Genomic DNA, 18299 nt, shown 5'->3' with positions numbered 1-18299 from the left:
GCTTCTCTCCGATTGTCCCCAGCTGTTCCTTGACAGTTGGGTGGGGCTAGAATCCGACCATTGCCCCGCCCCCAACCTGGCACCCGCCCCCTCCTGCCCACTTAGGGAGAGGGGGCAGGCTTCTAACGACAGCCTTGCAGCGCCAGTGCCCAGACCTAGCCCTAATGTTGTATATCCTTACTTAAGGCAAGGCTTCCAGGATCTTCCCAATCACTCCTTAACCGCCAACCCTCTGCCTCACAGTTATTCACTGAAAGACTGGTCATAGCTCTCCCTCCCAAGGACAAGGCCAGGGCAGTGCCAAACCTGGCTCCTCTCATCCGTAGGCTGATTCCTTATACCCCAGTGCCTCCTGCACCCCTAGCCATCCTCAGAGCCAGCTCTGTCTCGCAGCCACCCCTGAGACACTAGAAGCCAGATGTGGGTGAGCTGAATGCTCGGGGGGCAGCCTTTAGCAGAAGTAAGAAGCCTGAGGTCAAGTCCCCACTCTGCCCCTTCCTGAGGTGTCACCTCAACCAGCCGCTGTCCTCTCTGAACCTCCAAGGAGAGGGGGCTTTGATAGCCCCACCCTCCCCTTTGCAGGCTCCTGAGTGCCCTTCAAGTGGGCTTGTGAATGGGTCTGACTGAGCTCAGAGTACAGGTCTAGGTAGGACCCCAGCAGCTGCAAGTAGGAATAGTACCGAAGGGGCTGGGTGCGGTGGCTCACGCCTGTAATCCCACCACTTTGGGAGGCCAAGAGGGGTGGATCACTTGAGGTCAGGAGTTTGAGACCAGCCTGGACAACATGGTGAAACCCCATCTCTACTAAAAATACAAAAAAAAAAAAAAAAAAAAAATTAGCTGGGCATGGTGGTGGGCGCCTGTAATCCCAGCTACTTGGGAGGCTGAGGCAGAAGAATTGCTTTTTTTTTTTTTTTTTTGAGACGGAGTCTTGCTCTGTGCCCCAGGCTGGAGTGCAGTGGCGCGATCTCGGCTCACTGCAAGCTCCGCCTCCCGGGTTCACGCCATTCTCCTGCCTCAGCCTCCCGAGTAGCTGGGACTACAGGCGCCCGCCAACACACCCGGCTAATTTTTTGTATTTTTAGTAGAGACGGGGTTTCACTGTGTTAGCCAGGATGGTCTCGATCTCCTGACCTCGTGATCCGCCCGCCTCGGCCTCCCAAAGTGCTGGGATTACAGGCTTGAGCCACCGCGCCCGGCCAGAAGAATTGCTTTAACCCGGGAGGCGGAGGTTGCAGTGAGCCAAGATCGTGCCACTGCACTCCAGCTTGGGCGACAGAGCGGGACTCCATCTTTAAAAAAAAAAAAAAAAATGCCAGGCACGGTGGCTCACACCTGTAATCCCAGCACTTTGGAAGGCCGAGGCGGGCAGAGCACAAGGTCAGGAGATCGAGACCATCCTGGCTAACACGGTGAAAACCCGTCTCTACTAAAAATACAAAAAATTAGCCGGGCGTGTTGGCAGGCGCCTGTAGTCCCAGCTACTCGGGAGGCTGAGGCAGAAGAATGGCGTGAACCCAGGAGGTGGAGTTGTAGTGAGCCGGGATCGCGCCACACTGCACTCCAGCCTGGGCGACAGAGCAAGATTCCATCTCAAAAAAAAAAAAAAAAAAAAAAAAGAAGGAATAGTATCAAAGGAAGCCCCAGCCTCCAGCAGTCCCAGGGACAATTCCCCCTGTTCAGACACTCTCCATTCCTCAGAGCCCAACTACTTTTCGTAGCCAAGTTCTCTGCCTTGTAAAGGGTCGTGCAAAGTCAGGCTGTGCAAGACTGGGCCCTTCACTTGTCCACTCCCTTTGCAGTGCCCAGTCCTGGGCTCCTTCACCAAATAGGACTTATGGATTTCCAAGCCATCCTCCACTAGAGACACCACCAAACAAGCTGCTCAGAAGTCTAGCTCTACAGCTGTGTGGCTGTGGCAAAGATGACCTATGGTTTCCTTATCCTTAAAACAGGGACATGGCTGGCGCGGTGGCTCGTGCCTGTAATCCCAGCACTTTGGGAGGACGAGGCGGGTGGATCACGAGGCCAGGAGATAGACACCATCCTGGCTAACACAGTGAAACCTCGTTACTACTAAAAATTAGCCGGGTGTGGTGGCATGCCCTGTAATCCCAGCTGCTTGGGAGGCTGAGGCAGGAGAATCGCTTGAACCTGGGCAGCGGAGGTTGCAGCGAGCCGAGATGGCACCACTGCACTCCAGCCTGGGTGACAGAGTGAGACTCTGCCTCAAACCAACCAACCAACAAACAAAAAAAACAGAAACACAACAATCTTAGTTGTACAGACTTACATTGAGGCATAAATGAGATAATACATGTTAAAATCTTAGTACAGGGGCCAGGCGTGATGGCTCAGGCCTCTAAATCCCTGCACTTTGGGAGGCTGAGGCAGGAGAATTGCTTGAGCCGAGGAGTTCCAGACCAGCTTGGGCAACAGAGCAAGACCCTGTCTCAAAAAAATAAAAAATTAAAATTAAAAAACCTTAGTACATAGCAAGCATTTGATAATGGAGGAGCATATCAGACAAAGCAAACATTGGTTGAAAATCTAGACTCTAGGCCGGGTGCAGTGGCTTACGCCTGTAATCCTAGCACTTTGGGAGGCCGAAGCGGGCAGATCACTTGAGGTCATGAGTTTCAGACCAGCCTGGCCAATGTGGTGAAACCCCGTCTCTACTAAAAATACAAAAATTAGCCAGGCGTGGTGGTGCACACCTGTAATCCCAGCTACTCGGCAGGAGAATCGCTGGAACCTGGAAGTTGGAGGTTGCAGTGACTGAGATCGCACCACTGCATTCCAGCCTGGGTGGCAGAGTGAGACTTCATCTCAAAAAAAAAAAAAAAAAAAAACGAAAAGAAAGTCTAGCCTCTAGGCTGGGCACAGTAGCTCACGCCTGTAATCCCAGCGCTTTCGGGGCCTGAGGCAGGTGGATCACTGGAAGGCAGGAGTTTGAGACCAGCCTGGCCAACATGGTGAAAACCCGTCTCTACTAAAAATACAAAAATTAGCTGGGCATGGTGATGGGCGCCTGTAATCCCAGCTACTCAGGAGGCTGAGGCAGGAGAATCATTTGAACCCTGGAGGCAGAGGTTGCAGTGAGCCAAGATTGTGCCACTGAGCTCCAGCCGGGGCGAAAGAGCGAGACTCCATCTCGAGAAAAAGAAAAAAATCTAGACTCTAGATCTGCACTATCCAATAGGATCCCCGCTAGCCTGGCACTAGCTTCATTTCAACTTCTTAACAGCCGTACATGACCAATGGTGTCCCTGTAAGACCGTGCAGGTATCTAGAGAACATTTCCAGCCATCATCTCAGAAAGTTCTATATAACAATGCTTCTCAAGATAGAAGACGTCATTAACAGCAAAGAATCTGGGGCCCAACTGCCTGGGTTTTAAATCCCTATTTCACCCTTTCCAGCTGTGTGACCTCGGGCAGGTTAATTAAACTCTCTGTGCCTCAGTTTCCTCATCTGTAAAGTGGAAGAAATAATAACACCTGCCTTATAGGATTGTTGTGAGGATGTAAATGAGTTCATGTTTGTAAAGTGCTTAGAACGATGTCTGGCTCCCAGTAAAAGCTCAGTAAGCATTTGTCAAAGTCACTGGCAGGAAAGATAGTGAAAAACTGGATCCAGAAAGAGACCTGGCCCAGATCCTGAGTGAAACAGAAAGGACACCTAAATAGCAGGGTGGTTGTAAGGAGAGTCATCAACATACTTTGTAAAGTGACTCAAAATGCTTCCAGGAAAGCTGAGCGGCTGCCCCTCCAGCCCCACCCCTCCAATGCTCTGGGCCCCCGGGAAGGATGGAGCTCCAGCACAGCCCGTCCCCTCCCCTTACCATCTCCATAGGCTGGCCCAGGGTCCTCAGCCCAGGTGGGTGGAAAGGGCACCGTGAGAGGTAAGCGGGGCCGACGGGAGGTCAGGAAGCTGCCAGGTGGACCCCCAGGCTCTCGGCCCAGGGGGCTGGGGGGCTGCTCAGCAGCAGAGGTGGCCAGCAGCTCCTGCAGGATGTTGATGGGTGAGACAGTAAGCTCCCAGTTGGTGATACCGAAGTCACGTAGGTGGGCCCGGGCGTGGCTGGAGAGGCCGGCCCGTGTGTCGAAGCCAGCCCCACAGAAGTCACAGCGCATCAGGCTGAAGGTGCCTGGGTCAAAGTTGGCCACTGTGGAGAGAGGACAGGACTGCCTGAGGTGGGGAGGGGGCTACTCCCCAGCCCCAACCCCTCCCCATACTCAGGGCTTCACCCTGGACTGCCTTTCTTCCCTGTGGCTGTCCCTTTTGCTCCTGCCTGCCCCTCAGCTCTCAGCTCGTGCATCCTCCCACCCCATTCCAGGAAGCCTGACCCTCCCAGATACCCCCTTCCCACATCTGGCAACATCAAGGAGGGACCTCTCCTGCAAAAACCCTTCTCCAGGGCCAGGTGCGGTGGTTCACGCCTGTAATCCCAGCTCTTTGGGAGGCCAAGCGGGAAGATCTCTTGAGCCCAGGAGTTTGACACCAGTCTGGGCAACATAGTGAGACCCCATCTCTATAAAAATATTAGCTGGGCATAGTGGTGCGTGCCTGTAGTCCCAGCTACTTGGGAGGCTAAGGTGGGAGGATTGCTTGAGCTTCGGAGTTTGAGGCTGCCATGAGCTACAATTGCCCCCATGGCACTCCAGCCTGGGCAACAGAGCAAGACCCTGTCTCTTAAAAAGAGAAAGAAAGAAAAAGAAATGCTTCTCCAGTTGTGGACCTGCCATCTTCTGTGAGAGTATTTGATTAATAGCCTTCTCGTGACTATTTTTACTCATGATCACCCAAGTGCTGTAAATTAAATATTTGTTGGATGAAGAAATGGACAAATGGATGTAATGCCCTCTGCTGGGAGCCTTCTCTGTGCCCTGCAACTGGAGTTAGGGAATTTGTCTCAGCTTCCCCAGCCTCCTGGTTCTCCCAGCTTTCCCCGCATCTCAGCTCTGCTCACTCAGTGTCGTCACTGCCTGGTTTCCTGGTTGTCCACCCCTTGCCCCCGATCCCTAGTGCGTAGACACACACACACACACACACACACACACACACACTCAAACACCATACTGGCACCTCCCCAAGTGGGCTTTGTGTCTGCCAATGTCAGAACCACCCAGGGTGCTCCTGTTGGAAACAGACTTCTGGAATCAGAGCCTTGTACTGTGGGAACTAACAAACCTTACAGGCAGCCCCAGGGGGTTCTGAAGCTGGCCAGGGTGGGGTGGAGGGGGTCCCACCACTCCTGGACTGGGCCATGAACTCCAAGAGTACAAGAACTGCTATTCTGTCCACTGCCGTGTCCCCAGGTCCCCAGAACAGAGGGGAACCTTGCTTAGTAAATATTCGTTGAATGGAGGAATGAATGAAATTCTCTACCCGAGGCTGACTCTTCTACCCACACTCCTTCCTCCAGTGGCTGGAATGGCCAGGGGACTGGGGCGTCTCCACACATCCACCAACCAGGTGGCCTTTACTGTGGCTCCCAAGTCTCTCAGGAGCAGAGGCCCCAATGTCCCCCTGCTTGGCGCTAAGGGAGAGAATTTAGATCAAGGGTGGGTTGCCCAGCCATGTGTCTCCTGGGCCTTTAAAAGTGAAGCTGCCCTACCTTTTTTCTTCTTCTTCTGGAAGGAGAACCTGCGCTCAATGGCCTTCACCTCCTCAGCGGAGATGAAATGGCGCACATTGTAGCTGACGCCCACGCGGTTCAGGTGGCCCCGGACGTGGTTGGCCAAGCCGATGCCATTGTGGAAACGATCAGGGCAGTAGGGGCATTTCCGCTCCTCGTGCTTCAGTGCCATGGCCGGGTCCCCATCCAGCAGTGTGTCCAGCCCCAGCGGGCCGCCCAGCGGCGCGTCCAGGAGCAGGAAGTCCAGGGGGTGGGCGCCTGCCAGCCCCAGCTCCTCGGGCTGCAACCTTGGGGGCACCCTGGCTGCCGCCATGACCTGTGGCCCCAGCTTTCCCACCAGCACAATGGGCACCATCCCTCGGAGCTGCTGCTGCTGCCCCTGGGTGGCCTCTGCTGCCTGCAGGGCCTCTCGGAATGTCTGCTTCAGCTCCAGGGCTGGCTGCGGGATGAGGCTGGGGGTGTCTAGGGGTGAAAAGACCCCATTTTCAGGGGAAAAATCCATCTCGGAGGTCAGCACTACGTCCTCCTCTTCCTCCTCCTCCTCCTCCTCCTCTTCGCTCCAAGGACGCCTCCGTTCCCCCAGCCCTTGTGGGTGGACGGTGCTTTTGTTTCTCCCGAGCTGTAAGGAGTAGGGGGTGGATGCTAGAGTGGAGGGAAAGGCCAGCCTTCCGAGAGGCCTCTGGCCCGTGCCATGCGGGAGTGGCTTTGACAGCGGGAAATCTCTGATGCTCAGCTGCTGGCATCCTGGGCCAAAGGCCAGGCTGGGGTCGTATCCAGCAGGGTTCTCCCGCCACATGGGGGCCAAGGACGGCTCAGCTTTGCCAAAGTAGTCCACAGCAGTGTCAGGGAAGCAGGCGTGAGCATCCTGGCTAGTGCCCGGCTGGCTGGCAGGGTCCTCCTCATAAGCCTCGCCATCCTCCTCCCAGTGGGGATGGGCATGCACCAGCCTCACGTGCTCCCTGAGCAGGCTCTCGCTGGGCGCAGGGAAACCACAGAAGACACAGGCGCTGAGGCCAATGGCAGCTCCGTAGGGCTGATAGAGGAGGGCGCTGGCCTCAGGGCTGGGGCTGCCAGCCCCGCTGCTGCCTCCAAAAGGCTCCTTGGCAGTCTGGCCTGGGGGCTCATGCACGTGCAGCTTGGCATGCTGCACATAGGCCCTGGAGGAATTGGTGCCAAAGACACACTTGGGGCACTGCAGCCGTGCCTCCCGGCCCTCGTCTCCTGGAACTTGCTTCAGCTTTTGGATCTCCTCAATGATCTTCTCCCGGGAGGCCTGGTGCAGCTGCCGGTGCTGCTCCAGGGCAGTGGGGTCGGCAAAGGCCCAGCCGCACTCGCCACAGGCCAGCGGGGCCAGGTCCGCAGGGGGCTCCTGGCCTGGGGCTCGGCGGTGCTGGCTCATGTGCTCCAGGAGGTGCTCCTTCTGCTTGAAGTAGATGCTGCACTCGATGCATGGGAACACAGCCGGCTCCTCATCCTCGTCCTCATCTGGGCTGGCCACCCCTTCGGCCACCTCCTCCAGCAGCTCACACAGGTAGGGCCCGGTCCGGATTGGGGGCAGTAGCGGCTGCAGCCGCTCCACAGAAGCCTCCGAGTTCACTGTCCAGGTCTGTGTGGCTACCTCCGAGGCTGACGTGGGTAGGCCCCACTCGGATGGCTGGGCCAGCCCCTCCAGGTCCTCCAGGTCTTCTCTGCCACCCACCACCGCCATGTCCAGCGTCTTCGGGGTGTCTTCCACTGGCACAAACACCCTTCTGAAGGGGGCGAGGGGTGGTGGCTGGGCAGGCAGGTCCAAGTGCAGCCCTGCGTCCTGAGGGGATCCCTGCTCGTCCTCATCGTGGAGCCAGTCGAACCTGGGGCGGCCCTGGGCATGTTTCTCCAAGAGCCTTGGTTCCCCCCGGTGGTGTAAGAACCTTCTAGAGCCCTCTAGCTCAGCGTGGGGTTTCATGGCTCTCACAATGACCGAGTCCTCGAATCTCCGCTCAGATAGGATGCCCTCCCCAGCCTCCTGGACAAGGGGGTGCTCCCAGGGCCCCCGGCCATCAGGGGTGCCTGGGAAATGGCCCAGGAGATGGGGTGGTGGAGAGCCCGGCCGGAAGTCCAGGCTGCCTCCATCCCAGCAGCTGCAAGGAAGTGCCAATGGGGACAGGTTAGCCATAGGCCGCAGTTTTCCGTCCTAGGGTGGTGATGGGGGTCCTCCCAGGCCGTTTGAAGCAGGCCCCAGAGATCCAGCCCGAGGGTGACAGGGGTGTGGGGGTGAGGGTGGGAGGTAGGGGGAGTCCACGTGGATCCTTCTGGACCTATCGGGTCAAAAGCCAGGTTCAACTGCTAGGATGCACCTGTCCACAAAGCCTAGCCCCGCTGCATTGTGGGGGAATGTACGGCGACCACCCCTGGGCCACACGGGGATGTGGCCACCTCTAAGAAGTCCGGTGGCAACAGTCAACTCTCATCTCTCCCCAGGGAGGACCCAAGCCTCTCATCTGTGCTCCAGGTTGCTTCTGTCTTGGTCCTCCCCAAACTGGGGTGATTTTGCTAATTTAGTTTCACCTCTCCCCCAGATTTGGTGATTAACTTTGTGGCAGAACAGTTCAAACGAATGTTCCTTTTCCCTGCATCTCCCCCTCCGGAAAGGCAGAGTCAGGAGAGGTTGAAGGTCCCTGCTAAGCCTTTGCCCCAGTGACCCTGACCTTCTTGGGCAGAGGTGGGGAGGGGGGAGTGGGGTTGGGGGAGGCAGGGTAACCACTCTGGGCCTCAGTTTTCCAATCCTGAAATTGGGGGTAATTCCCAAGAACTGGGAACCCCTTTGTCCTTATACAACATCTGTGGAGCTTTCTCATAGCCATCATCAACAAAAGGTGCTTGAAACACAAGGCAGGTGCTTATTTAAATGCTCACAACCACAACCTTTCAATGACCCCACAGGGTGTAGGGTGAAGATGACACAACTCAGTGCTTGAGAAATGCTTTGTTTCACCTCATGCCTGGCCCAGTGTGGGTTCTTATTATGACCATTTGAGATCGGTTCTCCCTTCCTTTTCAAGATCCTGCCTCCATCAGGGGATGCCAATCACGCTTATGGAACAGATGTGGAAAATGTTCCATTCAGATGTTGGGTGGAGACCATAAGGTCACCTTTCTAAGCTCCATCACTGACATGCGATACTAACAGGACCATCCTCCTGGGGCTGTGGCAAGGATTCAGTGGGGATAAACACAGGTTCAGAGCGTAGCTTATAGCAGCTATTATTAATTAATTAATAATATTATTGTTCATTCTGAGAGCTATTAGTAGTCCTGATAAGCTTACTATGACCTGGCCAGGCATGGTGGCTCATGCCTGTAATCCCACCTCTTTGGGAGGCTGAGGTGGGTGGATCACCTGAGATCAGGAGTTCTCGACCAGCCTGACCAATATGGTGAAACCCCATCCCTACTAAAAATACAAAAACTATGCAGGCATGGTGGCAGGTGTCTATAATCCCAGCTATTGGGGAAGCTGAGGCAGGAGAATCGCTTGAACCCAGGAGGTGGAGGTTGCAGTGAGCCGAGATCGCGCCACTGCACTCCGGCCTGGGCGACAGAGTGAGACTTTCTCAAAAAAAAAAAAAAAAAAAAAAGATGACTATGACTTATTAGCACCTGCCAAGCCATTTAATAAAGGGTAGGGACCATCAGCATTGCTCTTGATTCCTGCTCTCACCCAATGCCCCTTGGATCCTCAAGGCGAATTCATGAGATGCATCTTATGGACTCCATTTTGCAGATGAGAAAACTGAGGCCCAGAGAGGCCTAGTATCATTCTAAGGGTCACCTGGCAGAGAGAGGACTCCAAGGGTCCAACATCCAGGCTCCTGCCCCTCTGGCCCTGCTCCTGGCAGGGATAATGAGAGTTGACCCTCTGTGTTCATCCCAGACCTCCCCCAACCCCAGCACACGCCCAGGGGCTTGCCTGCCGGGAGCTGCCTCCTCCTCCTGCCTGGCCTCCTGATTCCCTCCTGTCCCCTTCTCATTCCCCAGGGGCTTCTCTGGGGCCTGGGCATATCCTGCTTGCCCCCCTGCCCTCCCTGAGGTCAGGGCCAGCATGGCACTCACCAGCTGCTGATCCGATGGGTGGCGGAGGTGGCACGGGGGAGGGCTTCGCTGAGGCCGGGATGGGGCTGCCCGTCTGCAACAGAGAGGGGAGACCCTGAGGGGCTGGGGTCCCCCTGGCCGGGGCCCTCCACACCCCAGCTCCAGGAGCCCTGCCAGGTGCCTCGGAAAGGCCCTGCTGGCTCCCAATTCCTCTCCCTGAGAGGCCCGTGGCCTCTGTGGTCCTGAGCCCTGAAAGGGGTTTCTTTGGAGGAGTCCCCTTGGCTCTCCTGGGGGACCCCAGGGGCTTGCTGCCTTCCAACCCTCCTCTCTTTCCCCCAACCCAGCAGCCAGGGTGGTTTTTTACAAGCCTCACCCTGGTAAAAACTCACCTGGCTTCTCATTATACCTATAATAAGAACCAGACTTCTATTTTTTGAGACAGAGTCTTGCTCTGTTGCCCAGGCTGGAGTGCAATGGCGCGATCTCGGCTCACTGCAACCTCTGCCTCCTGGGTTCAAGCGATTCTCCTGCCTTAGCCTCCCGAGTAGCTGGAATTACAGGCGTGCACCACCATGCCTGGGTAATTCTTCTATTTTTAGTAGTGAGGGCGTTTCGCCATGTTGGCCAGGCTGGTCTCAAACTCTTGACCTCAAGCGATCCACCCACCTCGGCCTCCCAAAGTGCTAAGATTACAGGTGTGAGCCACTGTGCCCAGCCTAAAAACCAGACTCTTAGCAGCCACCTACAAGGCCCTATGAGGTCAGACCTCTGCTGGTCTCTCCAACCTCCCATCTCTCTCCTGGCCCTTCAGTGCCTCCATTCTGACTGTATGGGCCTCCTCAGGAAGCCCCAAGCCCACCTAACTCTTTTGGGCCTCAGGGCCTTTGCACCTGCTATGCCTTCAGCCTGGGGCACTCATCTCTGACCACCTAACTCAAATGAGCCCCTATGATTTTCTCTCTCAGCACCTGTTTCATTTCTTTCTTAGAACTTTCTGAAATCACCTGGCTCTTTCTTGGGATGACTGCTTGCTGGGTCCCCCACTAGCATGTAGTCGCAGTAGACCAGGTACTTTGTCGGCTTCGTTCACTGTAGCATCCCAGCACCTGGCACGCAGCAAGGGCTCAGCAAATCCTTGCCAGATGATGAACGAGGCACCTGTTCTAACCTGAGCTGCAGAGAGCCCATCCCTGCCTTCTGCACCCTCTCCCAGGCCTATGTCCTGAAATCCAGTCCCCTCCTGGGACCCCCTCCCCACCAACACAGATGGAGCCAACTCTCTATTATCCGCCTGTGGAGCCAATGCCTGGAGCAACCACAGGAATCCTGGCCTGCGTCTCTGCCCGCCACACTTGCCTGACGCGGGTAAGCTTGCCAATCGGGGAGCAGGCCAATTGCCCGGGCCAAGGTTAACACACTGGGGGAACTTGTGCCCCGTCCAGAGCCTGACAGATGCAATTGTTGGATTAGCCTCAATTTGAGGATGGTCCAGAAAAAGGGATAGGGCTGGGGCGAATTCTTTTTCCAATCCCTCATCATCCAATTGGCCCAAGAAATTGAGAGCTGACTGTTGAGAGTCAAGGGATAAAAATGGAGGTAGGGTGGGGAGAGGGTGTTGACCAGAAAGGTGTGGTCACTGGCTGAGGGTCCTTCCTCTGAACCCAAGAAAAGGGTTGTAATTGTTATGTGACCTCTGGAAGCGGTGGTGGGGGTATGGAAATTTGCATCATCTACAGCGCAAGGTGTCTCAACATCAGCGCTATTGGCATTTGGGGCCAGATCATTTTCTGGGGTGGGGTCCATCCTGTGCATTGCAGAATGGTGAGCAGCATCCTTGGCCTCCACCCTCCAGATGCCAGCACCTCCCCAGCCCTCAGTCATGACAACCAAAAGTGTCACCAAACATTACCAAAGTGTCCCCTGGAGGGGGAGGCGAATCATCCCCATTTGAGAACCACCGGGATACACTGATGGGCAGCAGAGCTATGCCTGGGTGCAAGGGCTGGTTTTAGGATGGGGGTGTTGGAGAGGGCGTTCAGAGTTGGGAAAGAAAGGCCTGGCCCAGCCAAGGGAGTAAGGCTCCCAAGAAACAGGGTCTCTAGAGAACATGTGAGTCATAGATTTGACTTTTTTCAGGAGAGGCCAGCCGGTTCGCATATAACCTGCCCTAGCACGACCTAGAGGTGTGGGTCTGAGGTCCAGGCATCCTGCTTCTGAGGTTCTAGGACCCCAAGCTCCCAAGATTCCGGGCGTCCCAGATTTGATGATTCTGCGATTGCCGTTGTCCAAGAATTCCAAGAGCCAGGGGACCGCGTGGCCTCTTTGTCTGAGCAATTCCAGCGAGGCTCCTATTTTTAGTGGCAGTGACTTTGGAGGAAGCAGGCCAAGCAGTGCCCTGTGTCCAAGACACCTTGAGGGTGGGGGCTTCACCTAGAGGCCTCCACAGTTGATGGGGATCCAGGAGTCCCTACAGGTCAGATGAGGTGCTAGGTCGCAACCCTTAGGCAGTGGCCATGCCAAGGGGCCCTCGTTGGCTCCTGCCGTCTGGGTTCCCCGAGAGAGTTTGCAAATGCTGATGGCAAGGGGTGTCCATGAGCAGCCTGAACTCCAAGCCTGGGGTTCAACTTGGTCGAGTGGCCAACAACCTAGATTCTGGAGCCAGACAGATCCGAGTTCAAGGCCCCAGGGGTGCCCTGAAGGGCGTGCCTCTCCCACTCTGAGCCTTGGTTTCTTCCTCTGTGCAACGGGAACAGCCACCGACCCAGTCTCGCAGGGCCAGCAATGGGTGCCAGCAAGATCGCAGTAAATGCTCCATCCAGAGAAGTGGCGGTGGAGGGGAAGAAGGCTGGTGGGAGGCCTGGGGGATCAGGGCTGGTTCAGCGATGTCTCAAGGGGAAAGCTTGTGGCTAGACCCCAGAGCCTCAGGCCCGGTCACTCCACGCTCTGATTTTCTCCCCAGGCTGGGGCCCGAATATGGCAGAAATGATATGTCATTTGTCCCTGGGTGCCCTGTCCCCAACACAATGCCAGGCATGTACCAGACTCTTCATCGATCCATACAGACCACCTCAGCCCCCTGAGTCTTTTCTGAACCTGGGAGGCCCAACCAGAGAGGTAGGAGTGGCAGAGGACGTGTGGGAGCTCTGGGTAAACAGCCGTAACGGGGGACAGAGGAGGAAGCGGGCACACCCCTGCCCAGGCAGAGAAGTTTGGAGGTGGCCACTCCAGTGTGCTCCTGGGGGGCTCTGAGGGCTGAGTGGGGATAAAGGAAGGCCCAGGCTTTGGGGTGGAATAGCAGCCCCAGAGCCTGTTCCTATTTATAGGCATCACAAGACTAGTAGGGCAGGTGCCCGCATCCCGGAGGGGGAGATCAAGCGGGCAGAGAGGGCAGTGGGAGAGACGTGGTGTCCCAAACCCAGGCATTCTTCCAACATCCAGGCCATGACCTCACTCCGAGTCAAGCCATTCCTACCCCTGCCCCCAGCTGCTGAGGGAAACCTCAAGGGTGGGCCTGGCCCCCCTCAGCAGCCACATTTCTCTCCTCCCCAAGCTATAAAACAGATGCACGTATGAGACCCTGGGTGATTCCTCAGGGGGAGTGAGGATGCACCTACCTGCCTGCTTTTCCCCTCTCCCCAGACCTGGGGCATCTTCAAGGTAGAAAAGAGATGTCCAATCCCTTGGAACCAGACCCAGAGAGGACCCTGGGATCCCTAGAGCCTGTACCCTCAGGCTCCCACAAAATCAAAGTCCCCGCCCAGCCCTGACTGGCTGTGCCACCTGGCACAAGATCCTGCCTCTCTCTGAGCCTCAGTTATTAACTCAGTTAATAATGGCTTAGAGGAGGGGATTCCTAAGTTTCCCTGAGTGCTGATACTCTGGAGTTGGGTGTACCCTCTGCCCTCAGGGGTCTCACCTTGCCACCCCACTGCCTGACACCTGCAGATGCCACCAGCTTCCTCTAAGCCTTTGCATGTACGCAGCCCCCTGCCTAGATGCTTGCTTCCCCTTGGTCTGGCTCATTGTCCCTCATCCTACCTCTCACTTCCTGCAGGAACTCCTGGTTGCTCCCCACCAGGTACAATCCTCATCACAGCCCCACCCACTGTGTCATAACACCTGGTGACATAACACGGGGTCATAACACGGTATCGTAACGTCTGTCTCCCCAGCCTCAGATGGTGGGGTCTATGAGGGCGAGGATGGTGTGTGCTCAGTCACCGCTGTGCCCCAGTGTGTGGCCCCTAGAAGGTGCTGTGTATTTATAAATATCTGAGCATCATGAGTGGTAAAGGTGGCCGGAGCAGGTCAAGGATCTGCGAGGATGCAGCAGGGTGGTTAAGAGTGATGGCTGTCAAGCCATGTTACTCCCTGGCTAGGTGACCTTGGGCAACTTATGTCACCGCTTAGCGTCTCAGTTTCCCCATCTCTGACACGGGATAATAATAATGAAGGCTACTCCACAGGGTTCTTTGGAGAATGACAGAAGAGAATCATGTAAAAGCCTTGGCACAGAGGAAGCCCTTGATGAGGTGTTTGGAGATGGGGGCGGGGGTTCTGATGCATCAGCCCACTGTTTTCCAGGCATACCAGCCTCCTGCCAGGTCCTTGGACATGTCAGGCTCTTCCCCACCACAGGGCCTTTGCACTGGCTGTTCCCTCCACCCAGAATGCCCTTCCCACCATTCACTCCATGCTCCATTCAAATGCCACTCTATCAGGGAGGCTCTCCCAGGTCTCCCAGGCGTGATCCTGGCACTCTGTCTAATGTCTTCACAGCATCTGTCACTACCTGTCTTTCTGATATTTGCTTAGTCGCTTGTTGTCCATTTCCCGTACTAGAGTGTCAGCCCCTTCAGGGCAGGAATTCTTGCCTCTTTGGTTTACAGCTGTCTTCCCAGCACCTAGCACATACCCTGGCATACTGAAGGTGCTCAGTATTTAATGAATGAATAACACGTCTGGAGGTGGGGAGAGTGTGAGATACCTTTTTGCTGGGTAAACCGAGGGGTGGCCAGCATCGCTGACTATCCAGCCTCTCCCTAGCCACTACAGAAGCTGTTTTGGCCCATGGCTCAGGAACAGGATACACTCAGACAGCCAGAGGGAGCTGGGATAGACTGATGGGAGTGGGGAATACATGTGGAACAAGTGGGCTGGGGGCAGGGAGTTTGGGGTGCTGAGATGGGCCTCTGGACCCAATTAGTATGCTCAGAGGAGGAAGCCAGGCTGACCTGAGTTCAAGTCCCAGCTCCACACGACCCAGTGGGGAGCCTTGGTCTGGTCACTGGCTCCCAGGACACCTGTTTTCACAACTGTCAAATAAGAAACTAAACAGAGTGCAAAGAAAAGGCTCTGGACCCAAGCGGAATCAGCATCCCAGCTCAGCCACTGCTGCGCTGGGTAACTTGGCTCTCTCTGAGCCTTGGGGAATGGGCTGGATGCTCCCTGGGGGCCACAGGGCCCATTCTCTTACCAGAGATTCCACCTCTGCCATCCAGAATGTCTCGGGGGCCCTCCTTGGTGACAGGCAGGTAACGGGTGGACCGGAAGATGCCACCTTCCCCCTCAGCAGCCTCGGCCCCACCCTCGATGTTCTCCCTCGGTGCCGGGCCGGGCAGTCTCTCTGGGCCTCGAGGACGATCTGGTGCAGCCAGGCTGCCTGCCAGGGACCCCTCCATCGGATCTTCTCTGCTTGGATCCACTCAGCTGCTGGACCGGCTCAGCGGGGCATTGTGGGCCTGGGGACAGAGAGAGGGAAGTGTTTAGGGGATGGAGGAAAGGGAATTGGCCTCAGTTTCCCTTCCCTCAAAACCTCGGTCCTCACCTTTGCAGCTTACTGCCTCAGTTTACCTCCCAGCCCAGGGGAGCTAATGGTGTTCAGACCTTTTCCACACACCTTCTATCCCAATGGCCCCTGCCCTCAGCATGCCTCCATCTCCCCATCAATAACTCCTCCCCTTTATACAGATCCTGCACTGCCTCAGTTTACCCATATTGACACATGCACACTCAGCCACCTGGTTTTCTTCCATCAATCTTACCACTTCTCCAGACGCCTCCCTTCATTCACACACAGCTGCACTTTCCCCAGTCCTGCCCTCACATCCATGCACACGCACATCCTACTGCCATGCCTTCGTTTCCTCGGCAAGAATCCCAGCCACTTGTACACTCCGATCCTATACACCGTCAGAAGTCTCCCATCACTACCCCTTTACTTTTCACCATTGGGTTGTCCCATACCAATGATCCCTGCACTTTTCCCACACTCCAACCCTTCCCCCACACAGGACCTTAGGGTTCTCCAGCGTTAACCCCTTCACCCCCCTCCACACACACAGCCTCAAGTGACCCCAGCATTAACCCTTTCGCTTCTCCCCAACATTATCCCTCATGCATACCCAGCTTGGGCTCCTCCATTTCCCCCACACCCCAACCAAGATTGCTCTAGTCCTCGGGCGAAAGAAAACGATGGGGCTCCTGGTCCAGAAATGAGGACCCTGGGGAGCGGGGGTTGTCCTCTCTACCTATAAATACCTTCAAGGTAACGGCGGAAAGTGAAGGGCAGGAATGAGGCGCCCTCCCCAGGGAGATGGTGGGGAGGCCGGGCCCAGGCAACCGGGGCGGGGCCGGGGCTCCAGGCCTGGTTGCAGGCGCTGCCCTCGGGGGCCTGGGGATTCCCAGGGGGCTCCTCCGTGGGCTGGCAGTCTTGGTGGGGGTCCCTACCCAGGCCCGGAGGAAGCACCTGCGGTTGTCCACCGGGTGGGCACTGCCCGCGGGGAACGGGCGGGACCGCAACTTCGGAGCACTTTGGCAGCGTGGGGAGGGGGCTCCTAACCGGACGCCCCCCAGGGGTCGCAGAGGTGGGGGCTGCGCCGCGCAGGCCCACTCCTCGGGGGTCCAGGGTCCGGGGGATGCGCCCTCCGCCCGTGCACCCCGGGGCAGGAGACCCCGCGGGACGCGCCGAGGTAGGGGGGACACCTGCCCCAAGACCCCCGCCCCTCCCCCCACCTGCACGGCCCCGCCCCCGACCAGGCCCCGCCCCTGAAGGCCCCGCCCCCGCCCCGGGGGGTCCCGCCTGGCCCGGCCCGGCCCGGGCCTCCCCCGCCCCGCTACGGCTCCGCCCCACCCGCGGGCTCCCCAGGCCGGGCCGGGCCTCACCGGGGAGGAGGCGCCGCCGGCCAGGTGCCGGGGCTCGGAGCTCCCCTCCTTGGTGCGGCCGTCTCTGCCGCTACCGCCGCTGCCGCTCCCGGTGCCGGTGCCGCGGCCTCCGCAGCCGCCGCCGCCTCCACCGCTCGGGGGACATTGTCCCTTTAAATCGCTCCCCCCGCCGCCCCGCCCCCCCGGCGCGCCGCCGTGACCTCAGCGCGACAGCCCCGCCGCGCCGCCATGATGGGGAGGTCCGGGGCGCCCCCCCCAACCCCCCCTCGCTGCCCCGGGGGGGCGGCCAGCGGGCGCGCCGCCATGTTGGGAGTGGCCAAGCGGGTCACCCTTAAAGGGCCCGTACGGCCTGAGTCCAGGGAGAGGCCCCGTTACCATGACAACACCCTTGTCGTCCCACACCCCAATGGCTCCTTATCATCCCACTGGTACTTCCAATGGTATGCTCGCTAAAAGCACTAAAAGAGTGGGGAGGGGGCAGAGAAGTTCCCCCATGGGTCATTGATGGGTCATTGATAGGTCATTGAAGACTCCACCCAGCCAATTTTTAGCCTTTTGTCTCCTGCCCCCCATCAGCTACCTTCCAACAAGCTCACTCCCTCCTTCCCAATCATCCACACTGGACTTCAGCACCTCCATGCCCCTAGAGTTGCCCTAGGTCTTCAGTCCTAAGTCACCTCCACCCAGTTCCCAGGATCACAGCTTCCAGGACTACCCCATCAGACACACATCATGGCCTGTTGTCTTGTCTTATCCACCATGTATCCAGATATCTAACCACCTAGCTATCTCATCCACTTGCTCAATCTATCAATCACTCATCTACCTATCCAATCAACTAATCACCTATCCACCCACCCCTCCAACCACCTATTAATTCACCCAAACACCCACTCAACCCACCCATTCACTTCCCATCTACCCACCCATTCATCCAGCACCCAAGTAAATACTCATTTATCCATACAACCAAGCAAGTACCCAACCATCCCCACACACATCTTTCCACCCAGCCCCCCAAACATCCATCCACCAGTTTGTCTGTTGATTTGGCCTCTCCACTAACATGTAAGTTCCATGAGGCCAGGAGTCCTGTCTAGTTCATTATTGTTTCTCCACTGCCCAGTTCTCAGGAGTCTCAGGAGACCTCAACATATGTACATATGATATATATAATCGCAACATTCAAAAAAATTTTTTCTTACTATGAACCAGGCCTTTTCTAGGCAGACATACCCAACCTAGTTAACCAACTACCCAGCTACTCACCTACCAGGTCAAACATCCAGCGAATGCTAACCTATCCGTCTGCCATTTGCTCCACCCACTCTACCCCTCACCCATCCACTCACCCATGATTTGAATGACTTGTTTACCCAATCATTCATACACGGTATCCAACCATGCCCACACCTGACCCCCT

At 56.7% G+C, this 18299-nt stretch overlaps 1 protein-coding gene across 4 annotated transcripts in view; it reads right to left on the bottom strand.

The window, feature by feature from the left end:
• The window catches only part of WIZ (WIZ zinc finger), a 28682-nt gene extending 11655 nt beyond the window's left edge, over positions 1–17027 (bottom strand). For 3 of the 4 annotated variants that reach the window (XM_030820570.1, XM_030820565.1, XM_030820566.1), the window contains exons 1-5: positions 16877–17027; positions 15189–15453; positions 9734–9806; positions 5621–7761; positions 3845–4168 (exon numbers count right to left, since the gene is read on the bottom strand). In XM_030820570.1, coding sequence (XP_030676430.1) covers positions 3845–4168; positions 5621–7761; positions 9734–9806; positions 15189–15393 — 2743 coding nt within the window. In that variant the 5' untranslated portion in view covers positions 15394–15453; positions 16877–17027. The remainder of the gene's footprint in view (positions 1–3844; positions 4169–5620; positions 7762–9733; positions 9807–15188; positions 15454–16876) is intronic. The other variant, XM_030820567.1, reaches the window with a different exon arrangement.
• Positions 17028–18299: the final 1272 nt, after the last annotated feature.

Source organism: Nomascus leucogenys, chromosome 10 (assembly GCF_006542625.1).
Source record: "Nomascus leucogenys isolate Asia chromosome 10, Asia_NLE_v1, whole genome shotgun sequence".
Lineage (NCBI taxonomy): Eukaryota > Metazoa > Chordata > Mammalia > Primates > Hylobatidae > Nomascus > Nomascus leucogenys.
This window is presented reverse-complemented; position numbering and strand designations above follow the sequence as displayed.